The sequence below is a fragment of the Trachinotus anak genome, unplaced genomic scaffold (genome assembly GCF_046630095.1).
Source record: "Trachinotus anak isolate AG129_WGS33_773 ecotype Australia unplaced genomic scaffold, CSIRO_AGI_Tana_v1 ptg000003l, whole genome shotgun sequence".
Taxonomy (NCBI): domain Eukaryota; kingdom Metazoa; phylum Chordata; class Actinopteri; order Carangiformes; family Carangidae; genus Trachinotus; species Trachinotus anak.
Genome location: NW_027273854.1, coordinates 10,180,324 through 10,198,598, shown reverse-complemented (window position 1 = coordinate 10,198,598; position 18,275 = coordinate 10,180,324). Strand labels below are relative to the sequence as shown.

The 18,275-nt window shown below is 42.8% G+C and overlaps 4 protein-coding genes across 4 annotated transcripts; 2 read left to right on the top strand and 2 right to left on the bottom strand.

Annotated features, from left to right (window-relative positions):
- The first annotated feature begins 122 nt into the window (after positions 1-122).
- Positions 123-8,506, top strand: hid1a (HID1 domain containing a). Its single transcript, XM_071473534.1, has 19 exons — positions 123-283; positions 972-1,121; positions 2,243-2,413; positions 2,912-3,028; positions 3,807-3,913; positions 4,040-4,156; positions 4,683-4,890; positions 4,993-5,049; positions 5,137-5,277; positions 5,378-5,468; positions 5,563-5,714; positions 5,818-5,896; positions 6,065-6,229; positions 6,335-6,562; positions 6,771-6,922; positions 6,999-7,085; positions 7,184-7,275; positions 7,387-7,545; positions 7,633-8,506. The coding sequence occupies exons 1-19, from the start codon at positions 218-220 to the stop codon at positions 7,694-7,696; spliced, it is 2,403 nt and encodes an 800-aa protein (XP_071329635.1). The 5' UTR covers positions 123-217; the 3' UTR covers positions 7,697-8,506.
- Positions 8,507-8,999: 493 nt separating this feature from the next.
- Positions 9,000-11,651, bottom strand: LOC139609070 (proton channel OTOP2-like; the record flags this gene model as incomplete). Its single annotated transcript, XM_071463322.1, has 7 exons — positions 9,000-9,277; positions 9,374-10,179; positions 10,260-10,384; positions 10,467-10,525; positions 10,631-10,767; positions 10,848-11,251; positions 11,527-11,651. Coding segments are annotated over 7 exons (1,827 nt in total), but the record flags the coding sequence as incomplete, so codon positions are not given.
- Positions 11,652-12,007: 356 nt separating this feature from the next.
- On the top strand, positions 12,008-14,490 carry amn (amnion associated transmembrane protein). The gene has a single exon (XM_071473539.1). It carries the CDS (start codon positions 12,915-12,917, stop codon positions 14,352-14,354), a length of 1,440 nt encoding a protein of 479 aa, XP_071329640.1. The 5' UTR covers positions 12,008-12,914; the 3' UTR covers positions 14,355-14,490.
- A 23-nt stretch (positions 14,491-14,513) lies between these two features.
- LOC139615734 (E3 ubiquitin-protein ligase TRIM16-like) lies at positions 14,514-17,960 on the bottom strand. The gene is made up of 6 exons (XM_071473538.1): positions 17,308-17,960; positions 16,941-17,036; positions 16,572-16,805; positions 16,146-16,314; positions 15,442-15,516; positions 14,514-15,355 (listed from the first exon to the last, which is right to left on the bottom strand). The coding sequence occupies exons 1-6, from the start codon at positions 17,719-17,721 to the stop codon at positions 14,820-14,822; spliced, it is 1,524 nt and encodes a 507-aa protein (XP_071329639.1). The 5' UTR covers positions 17,722-17,960; the 3' UTR covers positions 14,514-14,819.
- Positions 17,961-18,275: the final 315 nt, after the last annotated feature.

Below are 18,275 nucleotides of genomic sequence, written 5' to 3'. Positions count from 1 at the left end.
TAGCAGTTAAAATGCTGGACACAAAACATCCAACCGCACTGAAGGGTTGACATCTTCTCAACCCGGAAGTTACACCCTGTTGTGCAGCCCGTCCAGCCAGCCAATAGTGTAAAAAAAAAAAAACGCCTCCGCCAATGACTCAAGCGAAAGACGGAGGTGAGATTACCAGGGATTCTCAGAGGCAGCGGTCCTGTTAGTATAAAGGGAAATAATCGCAATGGGCAGCACCGACTCAAAGCTGAACTTCAGGAAAGCGGTGATTCAGCTGACAACCAAAACACAGGTATATGCGCTTCCACACACTTTCACGAAAGGTTACATAGAGCGACGGAGCCAGTGAGCGCACCGGAGAGCATCACCGCAGAGATGCGATAACGCTTTTCATGTGGCTGAAAAAAAAAACAAAAAAAAACTGTCTTGTGTCGCATACAGCCCTTTAAATGAACATATATTTATTTTATGCGATCGAAATGTTAATAAGGTCGCTGCTTGAGATTGCATGCACCGGACTCCAAATAGATTGCGTGTCATTAAACTGTCGGACTAAATGACGGTCGCTTCTGTGATGCAGATTACCATAAACCTTCATTCAGGCTGTAGATATTCAGTTTTGACGATAAGATGAATGATGGCGTAGCTGAATCGAAGCCGGTGACGCAGGTCTCGAAATGACCACGTTTGCAGATGCGGCAGGTGGACTGTGCTTGGATCAGTGTGCCAGATAATGCCTCCTCGCCGTTGCTGGAGCTGAGGTTGTTTACACTGCCATTAGCTAGGCCTCGGGTGAGCTGCACAATAAAAGACTAAACAACCATGTATGAATGATGATGAAAAGGGCAAAATGATCTTTTAACGCACTGCAACACGATACAAGATCACTCAGGCCAGTGCCTATTCGAAAACCCGCTGACATGAAACGCTCCCTTTGGGTCAGTTCTGAGGAAAGTGAAATGTAAACATATTCTCTGCAGCCAGTGGAAGCCACGGACGATGCCTTCTGGGACCAGTTCTGGGCAGACACCACCACCACGGTCCAGGATGTTTTTGCACTGGTGCCAGCTGCAGAGATAAGAGCTGTTCGAGAGGAGTCCCCCTCAAATTTAGCAACCCTCTGCTATAAGGTAGTAATCATAGAAAACATCACTGACATTTATGCAATATAATTCTTTTTGCATGCTTACATTAAAGCGGCTGGAATGATATTATTTTTGAAACAATGCAGGATTTTGTTTGTTAGAGCCCAGCACTGGCGTCTGTCAGCAAGGCACTGCCTCATGCTCTTAGATGTGGGAATATGTGAGTCAATTCCCCTTCCTTTCCCCTCGCTTCCTGTCTCTCGCTCCCAGCTTCTATTTGAAGCTGCCTATCAGAAACAAAACAGGCAGACTGGGTACTTACAGCCTAATTAAATAAAGAGGAGGAGAGGAGAGCCCTTGAAGCTGGGCTGATTCAGAGGGGTTTGTTAACTATTTTAGACACAGGCTGCAGCATGCTGTTGATGAAATTCAGATAATGAATCATTTTCAACAGTAAATCTATGTTAAAGGCCCCAAACAACAGCAAATGTCCCTGTCCCATAGGCCAAATATTTTCATTGTCAAAAGAAACAAAGTGTAGATATGTAGTGTTCACCCTGCGTAAATGATATCAAGTATAAACAGACTTTAATGAACAATTTACGAGATGCTGCAGTTTGTTGGAACAAGTGTATCCGCTGCATAGCCTCTTGTTCACTGACCCAAACAAAATCAAGATGCTGTGGCATTGTTGACAGTTGCCTTTGCTCTGATGTTGCATCTTTGTTCTCCAAAAACAAAATCATGAGTGTCCAGCTGATGGCGTAAATGAGAAATATTATATTATAAGCATATGTTCATTGTGAAGGTTTTTCTTATCTGCCCATACGATCAGCCTCATTTGGATTTACATAGAATTTGATGTTTAAAAAACAGCATTACTATGATTTATAATGGGACCTACACCAAACACTAAGATGTTTGTTATTATACTGTGCATGTTGACTGGGTGATAATGCCTCACTAACCAACGGACAAGCAGCACCAATGTTGCTGAAGGAAATTGGATTACAAAAATTGAATTAAAAAAAAAAAAAAAAACAATAGCAGGCTTTATAAGCGTGACATAAAACAATCGAACAGTGTGACTGGCTCACTAGAAGTTCCCATTCCACACATACTCATTCTCATGTTCCTCGTTGGCCATGATCCCTGACTTTTTTAAGGCCGTGGAGAAGCTGGTCCAGGGTGCAGAGTCTGGCTGCCCCACAGAGAAGGAGAAGCAGGTGATCCTGAACTGCACTTGCATCCTGACCCGCATCCTTCCCTACATCTTTGAGGACCAGGACTGGAGAGGATTCTTCTGGTCGACGGTGCCTGGCGCTGGGCGGGCTGGGGTGAGTGGGCAGGGCAAAAGGGAAGCTTATTTTAACATGAATTAAAAACACAAGCATCAAAACAGTTTGAATGTCAGACAGCAACACTGTTGTTTGCACAATTTTACTTTGAACACAAGATGCTTTTGTTTGTTACTAAAAATATATCTCAGTTGCAAAAAAAACAAAAAACAAAGTTCTCATCAGGTTTCTCAGACGCTTACTCACTCCAGAGATACAATATAAAGAATGCATTGAGGTTATAAGCCCATCCTTTTCACGAGTGTATATCTGTCACTCAGTTGATCATTTGAGCTGGTTTCCTCATTCCACTTGTAAGGAGGTATATTTACCTTTTTTCCTGTAGAGCAGGAAATATGATGCTGCAAGGTAATTTCAGCTGCACTGAGTCTTGAAGACTTCTTAATTTTAACATTATGTCATATTTTTCTCAGTGAATAGTTGGGAATAGTGTTCAGCTTCTGGATTTAGTCTCATAAATATATCCTTCCTTTCCAGACAGATGAGCTGGATGATGATGACGGCGCTCGACCACTGGCCGAGTCGCTGCTCCTGGCTATCGCTGACCTGCTCTTCTGCCCTGACTTCACTGTGCACAGCCACAAGAGAGGCCCTGTGAGTACCCAGTGTCCTAAAACTGCTGTGAAGACCAGTGTCCTCAATTTGGCATCCCAACACCACCAAAAAAAAAACAAAAAACTGCTGTTGACACATTGTGATAATAGTGGAACACTATTTTTTTGAGCACTCCTTCCTGGTCTAAAGTTGCCCAACTAACCTGTCATTCAAGTTTCTCTGAGGAAAGGACGTAGACACAGATCATGGTGGATGATACACTCTGTCACCAGGAAGAGTTCCTCATGAATAAGGAGTTGCACAACAAACTGCAACTCTGCAGATCACAGCGAATTCTCTTGAGGGGTGTAAACTTCCTTGGTAAACTGTATTATACCACGCTCGTTATTTCCACATCATTCTACAATTTACAATTAAATCACATCATGGAAAATGTGCTCAGATATAGCTCTTAATGGAACTTCATAGAAAGTAAGTGTTCCCTAAAACAAACTATATTCACCCAAAGCGGGAAGAAGTGTGAGTGTAGGGAAGTGGAAAAATAAGGCTGAACAAGCTGTGGTGGTGAGCAAAGCCTCTGACTTTGGAGGCCATCATTTTCAAATTCTTAAACAGGTCATTTTAGATGCCAAAACTAAACTATACCTTAACTAGACACATAAGAAAACGCTAACGTGCCATTTTCGGAATGCAGGATTAAACAACCTAATACGTTCCTTAGGTTAAAGGAGATGTTGGAAAGTATAGACAAACACAAATGTCACTGCAATGTCATGGAACACATATTCTGAGGAATGTTTTTTTTTCCTCTGTCCAGGACTCGGTGGAGAACATGCAGTCTATAGACAGCTGTGAATACATCTGGGAGGCCGGGGTTGGCTTTGCACAGTCTCCTCCTCTCAACTACATCCATGACCTGAATAGGTGAGTCAGCTGGCTGTGTCCAGCTGCGCCAGGGAACTCATGTATCACCAACCGTCCCATCTTTACTCTCTCATCTACACGTTGGATTGACTGGCTTTTTGTTTCTGTCCTCCTCTGTATCTTCAGGACAGAGTTGCTGAGGTTGTTACTAACCTGCTTCTCTGAGGCCATGTACCTGCCTCCGTCAACTGACAACAATGTCCTCAACCCTTGGGTGACTTTCTTCTGCTCCACAGAGAATAGGTGATGTGCAAAACCACACATGGTTACATGGCACAAAAAGTAAAGCCTTGATTATGTAAGTTCACATTAATGTGAATAAACTGTAAGCAGATTTATCAAAAAAAAAAAATCTGGGTCAAAGTGCACTTACTTCAGAGCTTTTTTTTTTTTCCCCTCCCAAGTGGAGTTTGCTCAGTTATCATTGAGATGGTTTGTGGCTCAGTTAGTGACATGTGGATGAAATTTCAGAAATAAAAGCTTGTGAGTGGATCTTAAGTGATTTTTTTTTTTTGTCAAACTACTATTTCCAAATTCAAATAAAAAAGTACATACTTAAGTGTGTCTGTATTCCCACATTATTTTATAATTATTCTAGAAAATATGTACAAATGCATTTTTGCACAATGCACAAAATGCACAGTTTCTGTGCTGACTAACACAAGACAGTTCATTACAGATTCCAGTGTATTATAATTTACATTCAGAGAAAAGAGACTCACAGATGCACATGCTTCACTAACATTGGTCTCCATGTCTTCGTCCCTAGACATGCTCTGCCTCTGTTCACCTCTCTGCTGAATGTGGTGTGCGCCTATGATCCGGTGGGCTATGGCATCCCTTATAACCACCTGCTCTTCTCTGACTACCGGGAGCAGCTGGTGGAGCAGGCTGTACAGATCCTTATTGTGACGCTGGAGCATGACGGAGGGGTTCCCCACCGCCCTGCCTCCCCATCCAGCATGGAGGAACAAGAGGTACGACACCCAGACTGCAAGAAAAAAAAAGAAAAAATCAATCTGACGACTGTATGGCATGTATTTAATGTCAGTCATGTAAATCTCTATGTCTTTGTGCAGTCTACAGGCCCTGAAAACCTGTTTGTGAATTATTTGTCAAGGATTCACAGAGAAGAGGTACACATATCATCATTCCTATAAAGCACACATATTGTCCCTGTAAAGATCACTTGTCCAAGGCCTCTTGTGTTCTCCTGTTGGCAGGATTTTGACTTTGTACTGAAGGGCCTGGCTCGTCTGTTAACCAACCCTTTGACTCAGACTTACCTGCCTAACTCCACAAAGAAGATCCAGTTCCACCAAGAGCTGTTGGTTCTCTTCTGGAAGCTATGCGACTTCAATAAGGTTTGAAAGTACTGTAATGATGAGGTTCTTTGGTCAGATGAGGCATTAAATGTCTGTGCTTTCCTTATTCAACGCAGACCTCTGTGTCTTTCCATGGCAGAAGTTCCTGTTTTTTGTCCTGAAGAGCAGTGATGTGCTGGATATTCTGGTTCCGATACTCTTCTACCTGAATGATGCCAGGGCTGACCAGTGTAAGTCTCACCCCAGCGCGACCAGTTTCCTTGCAGCTAACAAGCCTCTGCCTCACATGTGAATTTATTCCGATTGTGTTCTCCTCGGGTGCAGCCCGTGTTGGACTCATGCACATTGGCGTGTTCATTTTGCTGCTGCTGAGCGGGGAGAGAAACTTCGGCGTGCGCTTGAACAAGCCCTACTCCATCCACGTGCCTATGGACATCCCAGTGTTCACAGGGACTCATGCCGACCTGCTTATAGTGGTGAGACACCTGCTTACGTTTCATCATCTGAACTGATATCGCTCTTTCCTGCTAATTAAAAAACAGCCCATGCTCACTGTTGTTCACTCTGTTTGCTTTGTAGGTGTTTCACAAGATTATTACCACAGGCCACCAGCGTCTCCAGCCTCTGTTTGACTGTCTGCTGACCATTGTTGTAAATGGTGAATTGCTTTGTAGCCATCTGTTGATCAATGCACAGACTTGATTAGCAACATCAAATATTGTAAAGTTTTGACATTTCATAAGAAATAGTTGTCACTTTAACTAGATAAAAAATGTATGTCTTTTTTTCAACAGGATTATGATATTTATTTTGTTTTGTTCAACAGTGTCCCCCTATTTGAAGAGCCTGTCCATGGTGGCAGCAAATAAACTGCTCCACCTGCTGGAGGCCTTCTCCACCAGCTGGTTTCTGTTCTCTGCAGCCCAGAACCATCACCTTGTATTCTTCCTTCTTGAGGCTTTTAACAATATTATCCAGTATCAGTTTGACGGTGAGAGAGGAATAACTGTTATAAATAATATTGGATTATTAGAAAGGGCTTTTGTTTTGCAGACACATCTGCTCGTATAAAATCTGTCCGTTCATTCACCTACAGGAAACTGCAACCTGGTGTATGCCATCATTCGCAAACGTAACGTGTTCCACCAGCTGGCCAACCTGCCCTCTGATCCATCATCCATTCAAAAGGCTTTGCAGAGGAAGAGGAAGTCGCCAGATGTAATTTCCCGCACAAGCTCCCAGGAGACTGTATCCATGGAGGGCTCTCACCCTGCTGTGCCAGCAGAGCCTGGTACACTGAAGGCCAGTCTGGTCGCTATGCCAGGTACTGATCCTGTATGCTTTTTACTATTTGAATGTTAAACTGGCTTATTGGTCAACTCTCTGTGCTTTTCACATTTTGTAAAATAATTTCTATCTTTTGACTGTGAGGTAGTCTGTCATCTACACAACCTAACTTGTTGGCATGGAATATCATCAGATGTATCCTGTGAGTAGTCAGTGGGTTTTCTGTGATTCCTGGTTTCCTGCAGGCATTGATAAACTCACAGAGAAGTCACAGGTATCAGAGGATGGCACCATGGTGTCCGTCCCAAAGACAGATTCCCCTCACAGTGTCCACCCAGACCAAAGTGCAGTCGCTGGGACCAGCGATACGGAGTCAAACTCAGGCAGAGATAATGAAGTAAGAGTGACTCTGTGTGCATGTGCTTGTTTAAAAGCATATGCATGTTGGTAAATCTATTTCTTCCCATCATCAGGATGTTTTCTACACTGAAGCAGAAATGGAGAGAAGACGTTTGTCAAGTGCGTCCTCCACATCATTTTGGGCTCCCACACCAGAGTGGGTCAGTAAGCTCTTTTCCTCTCATCCTTGCCATTATTTTTGAATACATGTTGGATATTTAACATAGTAACTGATGCACATTTACCTCCTTTGCACTAGGTGCTCTCCTGGAAGTGTAAGCTACCCTTGCAGACGATCATGCGTCTTCTACAAGTGTTAGTCCCCCAGGTGGAGAAGATCTGCATCGACAAGTATGTAAACACTTCTGTTTGTGTTTTTGTGGTCAGAATATAAAGGTCATTCATTGGCTGAGATTCTTTTGAAACAGTACCAGAATGTTTTTTGCTCATGTTTCCCTGCAGGGGTTTGACTGATGAATCAGAGATCCTGAAGTTTCTCCAGCATGGCACATTGGTGGGCCTGCTGCCAGTTCCTCACCCCATCCTCATCAGAAAGTATCAGGCCAATGCAGGCACTGCCATGTGGTTTCGCACTTACATGTGGGGTGTTGTCTATTTGCGGTGAGTCAGACACAAGCATTATGCCAATGGTAATCCTTCCACACTGAATGAAACTAACATCTTATTCTGTTTTTTTTTCTTTTCTAGCAATGTGGACCCTCCTATCTGGTATGACACTGATGTCCGCCTTTTTGAGATTCAGAGGATGTAGACAGGCAGGTTTTTGACATCCAGAAAAGGAGGAAAAAACATGGGACTGTTCACCGCCAGGGTTCCTCTTCCCCTCAGTATCTGGTTTTCCGGTAAACCTCACTGTGTTTAACTTGCCAACGTAATCATGGTCTTCATAATGCTTGCCCCCCCCCTCACACCACTGACTTGGGTAGGAGAGTCTATCAGATGAGTGGGGAGATAATGCTCAGATTAAGAGGACAGATGATCGAATTATCGTTATGGCCCAGAAACAACTGTGTTTGTACATTTCTTCAAACCTCAAGACCACAGAATGTCTGTCAAAGCACTGGGATGACTTGAGCATTTGCTGAAAGATAAAGCTCTTTTCTTGACAGCATAGACGTGAGGGAAGAAATGTTTAACTTTTCAGTCAGCCAGACTTGTTATAAAAGATATGCTGCTTTCCAACAGAGGCTTGTAACATATCTTGAATGGCACAATATCGGTGTTTCACGTTGTTGTACTTGCCATGCTTTAAAGTGAACTTGCACTCTTTGAGTTGTCCGTTATTATGGTTGTAGTTTGTGATAATGTAACTCAACAGGATTTTGGAGACGATAATACAGATTGTATGTTTTTATGTGTATGACCAGGTTTAAGTTTAGATCTGGCTGGCTATGCTTATAATGCTTGATGTTGAGAATTGTATTTTCCTTAGATTTTCCTGAAAAAATATATATATATTCATAGGCATCTGAATTCTGTATTAGTCACATTACTCAACTGTGTGCTTTAATGGAGAATCTCTGCTGTGCAACTTTCAAGCAATATAAATAGTTCAGAGTTACCATTTACTCTTTGTGAACCAGGGGGGTGCTCACCAACACTGCTAAAGCAACACTTATCATCCATATCAACTTTCCAGCTATTGTGAGGTACAGAGCTTTGCCACAACATGCTGTGAAATGACAGCTGCACTTCTACATCTTCACCACTAGAGTGCGCCATCCACATTTACACTGAATTAAAATCCAGGTGACACTTTTCCCCAGAAATCCCTCTGCAGCATTATATAGCCTTAATATTGAGGGGTATACAAATACTGTTGATTTTTGAGCTTGAGATACCTTCCCTAAACAAGCAAGATACAGGGGGGTATCTCCACTGGTTGGGGGGGGTTGCAAAAGACAACAATTTATACCCCTCTGTGTCTCAAACTTTACAATTTCAGATTTTGACACTAATGTGTTTAGACCGTAACATTATTAAACCAATGACCTTACATTTAAATTTGTATATGTAATTTAATATATATTAATTTAATATTTACTAATGCATGATGACTTTTTAAAGTAAAAATTTATTAGTGTAACAGGTTAAATTTAAACATTTAATACATAAAATAGGCTATCACAAAAGTAGTCTTCATACTGAAATATAGGCTCAGCTAAGAGAGTAAGTACACCTCAAACAGACTAGCAACAGAGTGCATGCGGTAGAAGATTCCAAAAGGAAGTCCAATATTCACAATAGCGGTCCACATTGTGAATTTGTAGAATTTTATCTCCACAGGATGATCAAACTGGGGACGGGCACCAAATGCTGGCATGATCCACAGCTGTCAATACAGAATATGTGAATAAGCAGGACACAGGAAAACTGGGTCTGTTGCAGTTAGAGGTAATAAAAGAAAATAAGCTTAAATACAACTTACAATGATGTTGGAAAGCAGCAGAAAAGCACAGACTTCCTTCAGAACTCTTCTCTTCCAACATGGCTTATCAAGACTTGAAGTTGGAAAGTAGCTGGACTTGTTGGTTTCCATCACAATGCTCATCTCTACATGTTCCTGGAAGGCATGAGCATTGGTGTGCAGGGCTGCTTCCTGTATCATGTGGAAGGGCTCCCGATGCAGGCCTTCAATGATGAAGTAGTTCTGAAGGCCAAGCTGGAGCACTGTCAGCACAGCCCAGGCCAGGTTGAGGGCATTCAGGTAGCCTCTGGCTCCCGTCGCCACCACAGCCACAATAGTGAAATAGCTGATGATGAACTGTCCCATCGAGGCTCCGACCAGCAGCCCCATATCCAGGCTTCGAGTGGGGTTTTTCTCAGATACATGCTCCCTGCGGTCCAGCCTGTAAAAAATGCAGCCGATGATAGCGGAGATGGACATCAGGCTCACTATCACTATATTCATGATAAAATGAATCAATAAGGCCATGTTTCTCCTCTTCTCATCCTCTTCTAGTATGTCCACCTCGTACACTATAAATGTAACAAGTCCTGCCACCACCAGAAGTACTCCCGTTAAGGGTCCTAGACACACATCCTTTGGTCGGAACTTAACGTTGTGGTGGCTGTGATCCTCCACAAGTCGACCCACGTTTTTCCACATGACGTAGGCCATAGCAGAAGCAAACAGGCTGTATTCTATGTTGAAGGGGTACAGGTAGTAGTAGGCCTCTTTGAAGGTGTCACACACCGAGTGGCTGCATTTACACTTCTTATTCCCAAAGCTGGCTGAAATGGAAAGAACAGGTGAGTTTCCCCCCCCCCCTTAACAGTGACCAAGAATGAATCCGATTAGAAGTGATAAATACCTCTGTACATCTTGTGAGAGACAGTGAAATTTAAATCAGGAATCTCAGTTTGGTGAATTGATTCCTCGGTGACTGCTGCCATCCACACCACCAAGTTAGTTGCAAGTGTAAGAGTGAGCCCACACCTGAAAGAGTGAAACAATGAGCATCCCCTGGAGGATAAACAAATGAGTAAAGAATCTACTGTAATGCATAAAAATAATTTACCGTGTGAAATTTGTGTGTAGCTGCACACAGTCCTTGGCACGAATCCACAGAAAGTATGTCTAAAACAGACAAGTTCTGTTGAGTTTTCCCTACTCATCTTAAGTGCAAGTAAGACTGCATGTTGATGAAAATACATCAGCATAATGTTCTTATAATGCAACAACCTGGACAACCAAAAATACAGCTTGCACCACAGGGAAGGCAACTTTAACAGCTGAGTCGCAGTGAAGGTAGCCCACATAGTTGGCAATCTTGAAGATGTCCATGAGTAGACTGAGCAGACCAAACAGCACAAGTCCAACTGCAATATAAAATATGATCAAAGTGATTAAGCCTTAAAATGCTGCACATCTAAAACAGAGGCCCCAAAAGAGTCCTCACCTCTGAGCCACACAGGCCCCGCATGACTGTCTTTGAACAAGACCGCGTGATCCTTTCGAGAGGTGACGACTGTGTAAAACAGCATCCACAACATTGTGAGGAGGAGGAGGATGATGAGGAAGATTTGCTGGTGCACAGACGTAATGGCCACGCTGTTCGAGGCACTGGCGCTGACCAGAGCACAGCCCAGGATCAGGATGTTGATGCAGATGATGCCAGACAGGAGCCATCCACCACCATGGTGGGCCCTCTCCATCACAACTGCCACATGGTGGACAGCACCCTCTCTCACGGCCTCCACACTGGGAGGATGGGAAGGACTGGGAAAATGTTGGATGTTTTCCAGTTGTGCTGCTGTTTCTATGTTGGATGGATGGGCCTCTACAACTTCATTTGGTGTTTTTCTACACAAGGACATGTCACTCTTGCAATAAAACAACAATAATCCCAAACATATCCAGGTTACCAGCTGAGAAATACAAAATATTTTTTTATAAGCCCAGAAAGGAATATTATAGGTGAAAGTAAGTGCTGTAAAACTTGTAACTATTGTGAAAAACTAAGTCTTTAAAGGGTTAATGCAGTTTAAAGCGTAGGCCATTCCTTCAAAATAAGGGGCTTTGTGGGCAGCTAGAGTTGATTTAGATGTCAGCCGCTATACACTGGTGACTAAATTTACCTAGAGAAAAGTTTGTTGCAGGTCCGGAACATCTGCTGAGCTACAGTTCTCATGATGTCCTGTCGACCAGATGGAGATGGTGGGGCCACAATCACGTCAGCGGCAGGTCTTGGGGCACTTAAGACGCGTTAACATTCATCTGCGGGGGTTAAAGGAGACGCGCTGGAGAACAGGAAGGTCGCATTGCACAGGGGAGGCCAAGCTTCGCTCCGCTCAAGGTGTATAGTAAACGAAGAGCAACAGGTGTAGCTAGTTTCGGCTAATTATCAATCTCCCCCCCCCCCCCCCCCCCCCCGCACAGTTCCGATCACCGCTTCCCGTTTTGCCACGCACTGTATTGTTATTCAATTTAAGCAATATCGTCTTTAACAGCATTCAGGTGGTCTCCGCCTCAGAGGAAATTCAGGTTTTTACGCATAATAGTTCCTGATCCGAGAAGCAGGATTAGGGTACTGGGTAAAATGTAGCTCTGTTAAGTAAAAAACCTAAATAACTGTTTACAAAGTAATACATTTTTATTATTTTATATTTAATATTGTTCAGATAATAATTATGTGAGACAATAATGACAATAATTATGTGAGAGTTACAGGACAGACATTTAAATTCAGTCTGGTCTTTGCATGATTTTTAACTGCATTTCTGTGTGCAATGTTGCTATATTTATGTACTATATTATGATGTCATAGTTTAGTTTATTTACCAGTTCTGATCTTGGCTGAGTGCTTTGAAAATGAAGAGATGTTTGGTTTCATACTGAAGACGTGTGTACCCTAAGTACCAGGAACTAGAATATTACATTGGCTTCCTTGGAAGGGCATGTGCTGCATGCACTGTGTAAACGTGACTAAGATTTAGTGATTTTAAATGTTGGGATGCCGGATTCCTGATTTATTAAACAGTTGATAGTGGAAATAACAAAGAACAGATGAAACATGTATTTTCAGGAATTACTTGAAGACCAGAAGTTGCCCTTTAAGAAGAGTTTGTCCTTTTCCAGTAGATGGCTGAACAGTTACAGAGAGTTTAATTTGAAATGTTTTCAGTACCCTGCAGTCTTAGTATTTGGACTGAGTAATCTGAAAAGATAAGGAAAGACAGGGGAATAGGAGACAGCCTACATCAGGATAACCACTGAATTCTGAAAAAAAAAAAAAAAGAAATCAGAAATTTGTTCAGGATATTCTGTTAACATGCAGACAATGTTACCTTAAAGTAGGTCTGTTATTGTGGAAAAAGTCAATCTTTTACAGGTCACCTGCTTGAACAGGTTGATGAGGTTCAGAGCTCATCATATTTACTGTCAAGCTGTGTGCACTCATGTGTTAGTCACAAGGTTGGACACAAAGGTCACCTAATGTTCTCTCAGTCTGTCACAAATATTCAGGATGCTGAAGACACCAGACATGCTCCTTCTCCTCTGTCTTGTCGGGGCTGCAAACGCCCTGTACAAACAGTGGATCCCAGACACCAACTATGAGAATAAGACCAACTGGGACAAGGGAGCTGTTCCATGTGGCAGTGACATAGTTCAGTTTTCAGCCCAAAGACAAGTGTCTGTGTTTGTGGAGACCACGCATGCTGTGCAGGAGATGAGGATGCCAGTTAATGGAGAGTTTGTACTAAATTCAGGAGCTGGATTTTATGTTCTGGCAGGACAAGAGCCGGGCTGTGGACAAGGTGTGACTACCCAGTTCAAAGATTCAGACTCTCTGCAGTGGTTTAACCCAGCTCTGTGGCAGACGGCTGCGACTCTAGATGACCTGCAGCAAGGAAACTTCCTGTTCTCTGTCCATGAGGAGAGTGTCCCTTGTCAGTATGACGATGTGGTTTTTAAAGCCCTCTCCTCCTTCAGAGTGGACACCAGCTCCAGTCAGTCTAGCATTCCTGTAAAATCCGTGTCTGTGCAAGGGAAGATGTTCGATAGCAGATCTGAGTTTTCGCAGTATCTCAGCTCACGCTCAGGTCGGCTGCAGTTTCACGGATCCTCTGCCGTCACTGTTGGGAACCCAGGGTGTGGGGATCCTTCTGGCTGTGAGTGTGGGAACTCTGTAAACCATCAGAGGATCTGTAGCAGTGTAACATGTACTTCTTTGAACTGCAAGATGCCTCTCCTCCCCGTGGGAAACTGCTGTGAGGTGTGTGGTGCCATCGTCACCATCCATTATGGTGCTGGTTTCAACCTGCAGACGTACAGGCAACGGATCTATCACCTTTTTCTCGTCCAGCCAAAATACAAATCGATTCAGTTGGGCATGTCTAAAGTCCTCAAGTCACAACGTTTAATGGGGATCATTCCTTTCAGTTCTCTGCCTGAGATCCAGGTGGCTATTCTGGATGGAGAGACGGGAAAAAAGTCAGAGGCTCTGGCCCAGGACATACTGAAGGATGCCCGCTCTCATGGCTCAAACCTTGGAATCACTGGGGCTGAATTTCAAGCCTCCACAGGCAGCAGCAGCAATCAGTCTGGAGGTAATGCAGGGATGGTGGTTGGAATTGTGTTTGGAGTTTTAATTATGATTTCACTTATTGTCATTATAGTTGTCCTGACTCGTAAGGGCATTGTCCAAATGCCATCAATGCCATCAATGCCATCAATGCCTTCAATGCCATCTCTGAGCAGCTTGAGGAGAAACAGAGATATTGGAGAACTTGGTGGGTCTCTTGACCATGGATTTGAAAACCCCATGTTTGACAAGCCCAACATGCTGCCTGATATTCCTGGACTGTACGGAACTGAAACTAATAATTCAATCTCCATGACTCAGTCAGGGGTGTACTTTGTAAACCCAGTTTTTGATGAGAATGAAACTGATTTTAATGCCTGAAGTTGACCGCAATGAACTTCACGTATGTTAATGATTTCCAAAGTACTTTTGTATCAACTTGATTTTACATACACACACACACACACACACACACACACACACACACACACACACACACACACACACACATAAACAATGTGAATAAACTTCTACAAATGCTGACAGACACTGAAGCTTTTTAATAACCAAATAAACAATTGTTTACAGGCAATTGTGTATTTCTTTTCCTCATCTGTATCACATTCATGGGCAGTAAAGTTGCAATAAAGTTGCAGTAAACTCCACACACTAGAGTTACCACTAGAGGGTGGTAAATTTAAATGTCAATGACCTGCATGTGAAAAAATCCTTTATATATGTTCTTTGTTATGTAACCCCAATAAACGTTTACAGTGCACTATTTTTCCTTTACAACTTCACAGGGATGGCAGCGGGTGATTTGTTAGTAAAACATGGGAAGAGGCATTATAATACATCAACCAGAGAAACTACGTTGTCTTTCTTTGACAGCCAGACAGTAACATACAGAGGCTCCATAAAATCAGCATTGTACTTATGGAGCAGCCTCATGGGACCAGTTACATCATAGAAAGACACAGAGCCTTGGTGAAAGTCAACATATAAGCCAATTCTTTTGAGATCAGTAACTTCCAAGGCTGTCTCCAGACCAGCATGCCAGGCGAAGAAACCTCGGCTGTTCCTTCCCATGCACCAAGAAAAGTCGTTCCCGGTGATGCAACAGGTGCTCTGCTCTCCCCTACGATCGATGCTCTTGTATGTGACTCCCAGGTGAGCACCTTCCCCACTCAGCTCTGCTTCGATGTAGTGCCTCCCCAAGTAAATGCTCTGTGAAGTCATCGCCTGCCGCCAGAACTCAAAGCGATCAGGGTGGTCTGGGTAGCTGTGCTGCCAGGGGCTGGTGTTGGTGAGCTTCCTGTTGTCCTCTGTTACACGCAGGAAATGATGGGTGGTGTCTGGGTCAAAGGTCAAACTCCTTGTGTCTACAATATAGGGGGAATGTAAGTTGCGAATAACTGATAAGCCAAATGAACAGGTTCGATTTAACATAATATATCGGTTTATTTACATTGCAAAAAGTCCTCTCGGGTCTCAGGATCAGGCAGGGATGAAGGTTGAGATTGTGGCATCTGGGATTTAGTACCTAGTTTATCATTTTGAAAAGAGGTTATTCATGAGGATTTGTGCAATGTATTGGATACTTGATAATTCATAATTTATAAAATTCATAAATGCATTCAAAAATTGACCTGAACAAATAAAGACTGAATAGATCTACATGTAAGCAGCTTTGTTAGGCTGTACTGAGGGACAGCAGTGCTTTGAGCTGAACGCTAACATTAGCAAGCTTACATGCTTACAATGACAACGCTATCATTCTGATGTTAAGCAGGAACAATGTTGACCATGTTTATCATTTTCTAATTAGCACAGAACGCAAAGAAAAGCTGAGGCTGGGAATGTCATGAGTTTTGCATTTGATCATTTCTGATATGATGATGCTGCTACATGAAAAATCAATCGATCATCAAAGTTATTTCAATTCATCCTGAGGGGAACATGAAAGTGTGTACAAGGTTTTATGGCAATGCTTCAAATTGTTGTTTGGATATTTCAATCTGGCCCAAAGTCGTGGTCCAACAGATGTTGCCATTTTTCAAGCCATACCACTAGCATGGATTAAAACAGCACATAGCAAGAAATACTGAATACTTAGCCATCACAAGCCAGATGATATAATGTGAAATATATAGTATAATATACATTCACCACCTTGACAAAACATGCTCAGTTTGTCCCTGTAGGAGGAGAGAATCAGATCACACAGCTCCTGTGTAGCATCAGTCACTACTTGGACGTAAGAGGTTAGATGGTCCATGCGGTTGCTGTAAACATTGGGCAAACGTACATCTGCCACTCCTTTCTTCCACTCTGAGTATTCCTAGAACAAACAAAAGAAAAGTACCATGAATCAGGCGTCATGATGTGCAATGAAGCTGGTGACCCAGTTAAATACCTAAAAAGCTGAATTGCCTGCTCTGTGTACACTGTCAACACAGAAGACTCCAAAATAAACTCTGTCTCAGAGAACATTGTGTGCTAATCCCAGATCATGTGATAAAATAATCGTGCGATCATGCATGGCCATGCATTTTCTCTACTTATAGATAATTATTTTAAATACTTCGCATTTTGTACCTGCAGGAAATCGACATCAGACTTGGACCTGGACATTTTGTTCATTTGAGCCAACGTTTTCATCAGCTCTGTTTTCCTCTGCTCCAGATGTGCCTGGATGCCCTCTGCTTGTCTCAGGGCTTGTCTCTGCTCCCCCTCCAGCACCACCATCGCCCCTTTTCTGGCCTCCTCCACAGTCGCCTGCATCCTCGCAAACTGCTGTTCAACAAGTATACAAATCTCCTGCACTGAGGACTGAAGGGCCAGAGGGAGAAGAGAAAAAAAGAATTGTAGAAAATTATAATGAAATTAGAATAACATATTTGAATCAGGCATTGAATGAATCCACAGAAAATGGGTTATGGCGAAATGTTTGTCTGTGTAACATACCTTAATTAAGTCGCTGTTGCTCTGCAGCTTTTCAATTGCTCTCTCAGCCGCTGAGGTACTCTGACTGATCTCTTCTTGTTTCCTCTGCATCTCAGTCTATGAACAATCATCACAAACAAGACTGCAATAGATGCTGCATCAGACTTTCAAATAAGACTATATGTTAGGAACCAAAGCAAGACCATTACTGACAGAATCTAAATGAATACTTTGCACTTTTGAGATGATTAAATAGAAATTGTTTAAAACAATTAAATGAGATTTGAAAAATGAAAAGGGCTGCAGCTAAAATATTAATTACACAATATTAAATAATTTGTGTTGAGCAAATTGCACTGTGTGTATGTGTTTGTGTGTTTTTTGAGACCTCAATCTGTGTGCGTGCCTCCCCTACAGATGCAATTGTGTGCCCTTTGTGCTCCTGGCTCTCACAGTCCAGACAAACACAGCAGCCATCCATCAGACAGAAGCGTTCGAGGGGAAGCTGGTGAACCTCACAAGTCTGACAGTCGATGTCTTGGCGAGGATCCACCAGACGGTGGTTCTGAAATTTGATGTTCTCCAGATGGGGTCTGAGATGGGCTTCACAGTAAGAAACCAAACACGTCAGGCAAGATTTCAGGGCCTTGCTGGGGCTGTCCATGCAGGAGTCACACAACACATCTTGTGGGAGCAGAATGTCAGATGTCTGAATGGTAGGATCCTCCGGTTCCTCCTTTACGCTGACATTGAGTTGAGCCTCCTTCAAATTCTCCTCGCTGTTACTGCTGAGAGTTGCCATGTTTCAGAACGTTCTTCTGGTCACCCTAAACCTGATTTGGTTGACCTGTAGGTGGTCACAATGTCTGCTCTGCACTTATTGCTGCTTTTTTGAGATCCAGGGACCCTCAGAGTGCATAAGGAAAGAATTTTAAACCACGCCTAAGGAAATTTGTACACAGCCAACATTTTCACCCCTCCCCTGTTTTACTCTTCTCCTTGCCTTGTATTCAACCCTACTAAGCTGAAGAGACACACCAGATTGCAGAGATATGTGGAGGAAATGACGAGTGTATTATGCAGCTGGGGAGGGGAATGAACATCCTGCCTTTTATTTTGTCCAAGTGAATGACCTGACTTGTTTTGTGATTTTACATTGTCTGGTAAAGTTGGGTGTCAAGGTTTATGAAAAAAAATAATGGTGGTAAGAAAACAATAGCATCTGGGTTCTGTTTCCAATAAAGCTGTTGAATAAGACATCTGTACTATTAATATACAAAGCTCCAACTGACATTGTCTCAAATGAATTTTTCACAGGAAAACTTAGCGCTGCGAAGTGGAACCATCCAGTAAAGT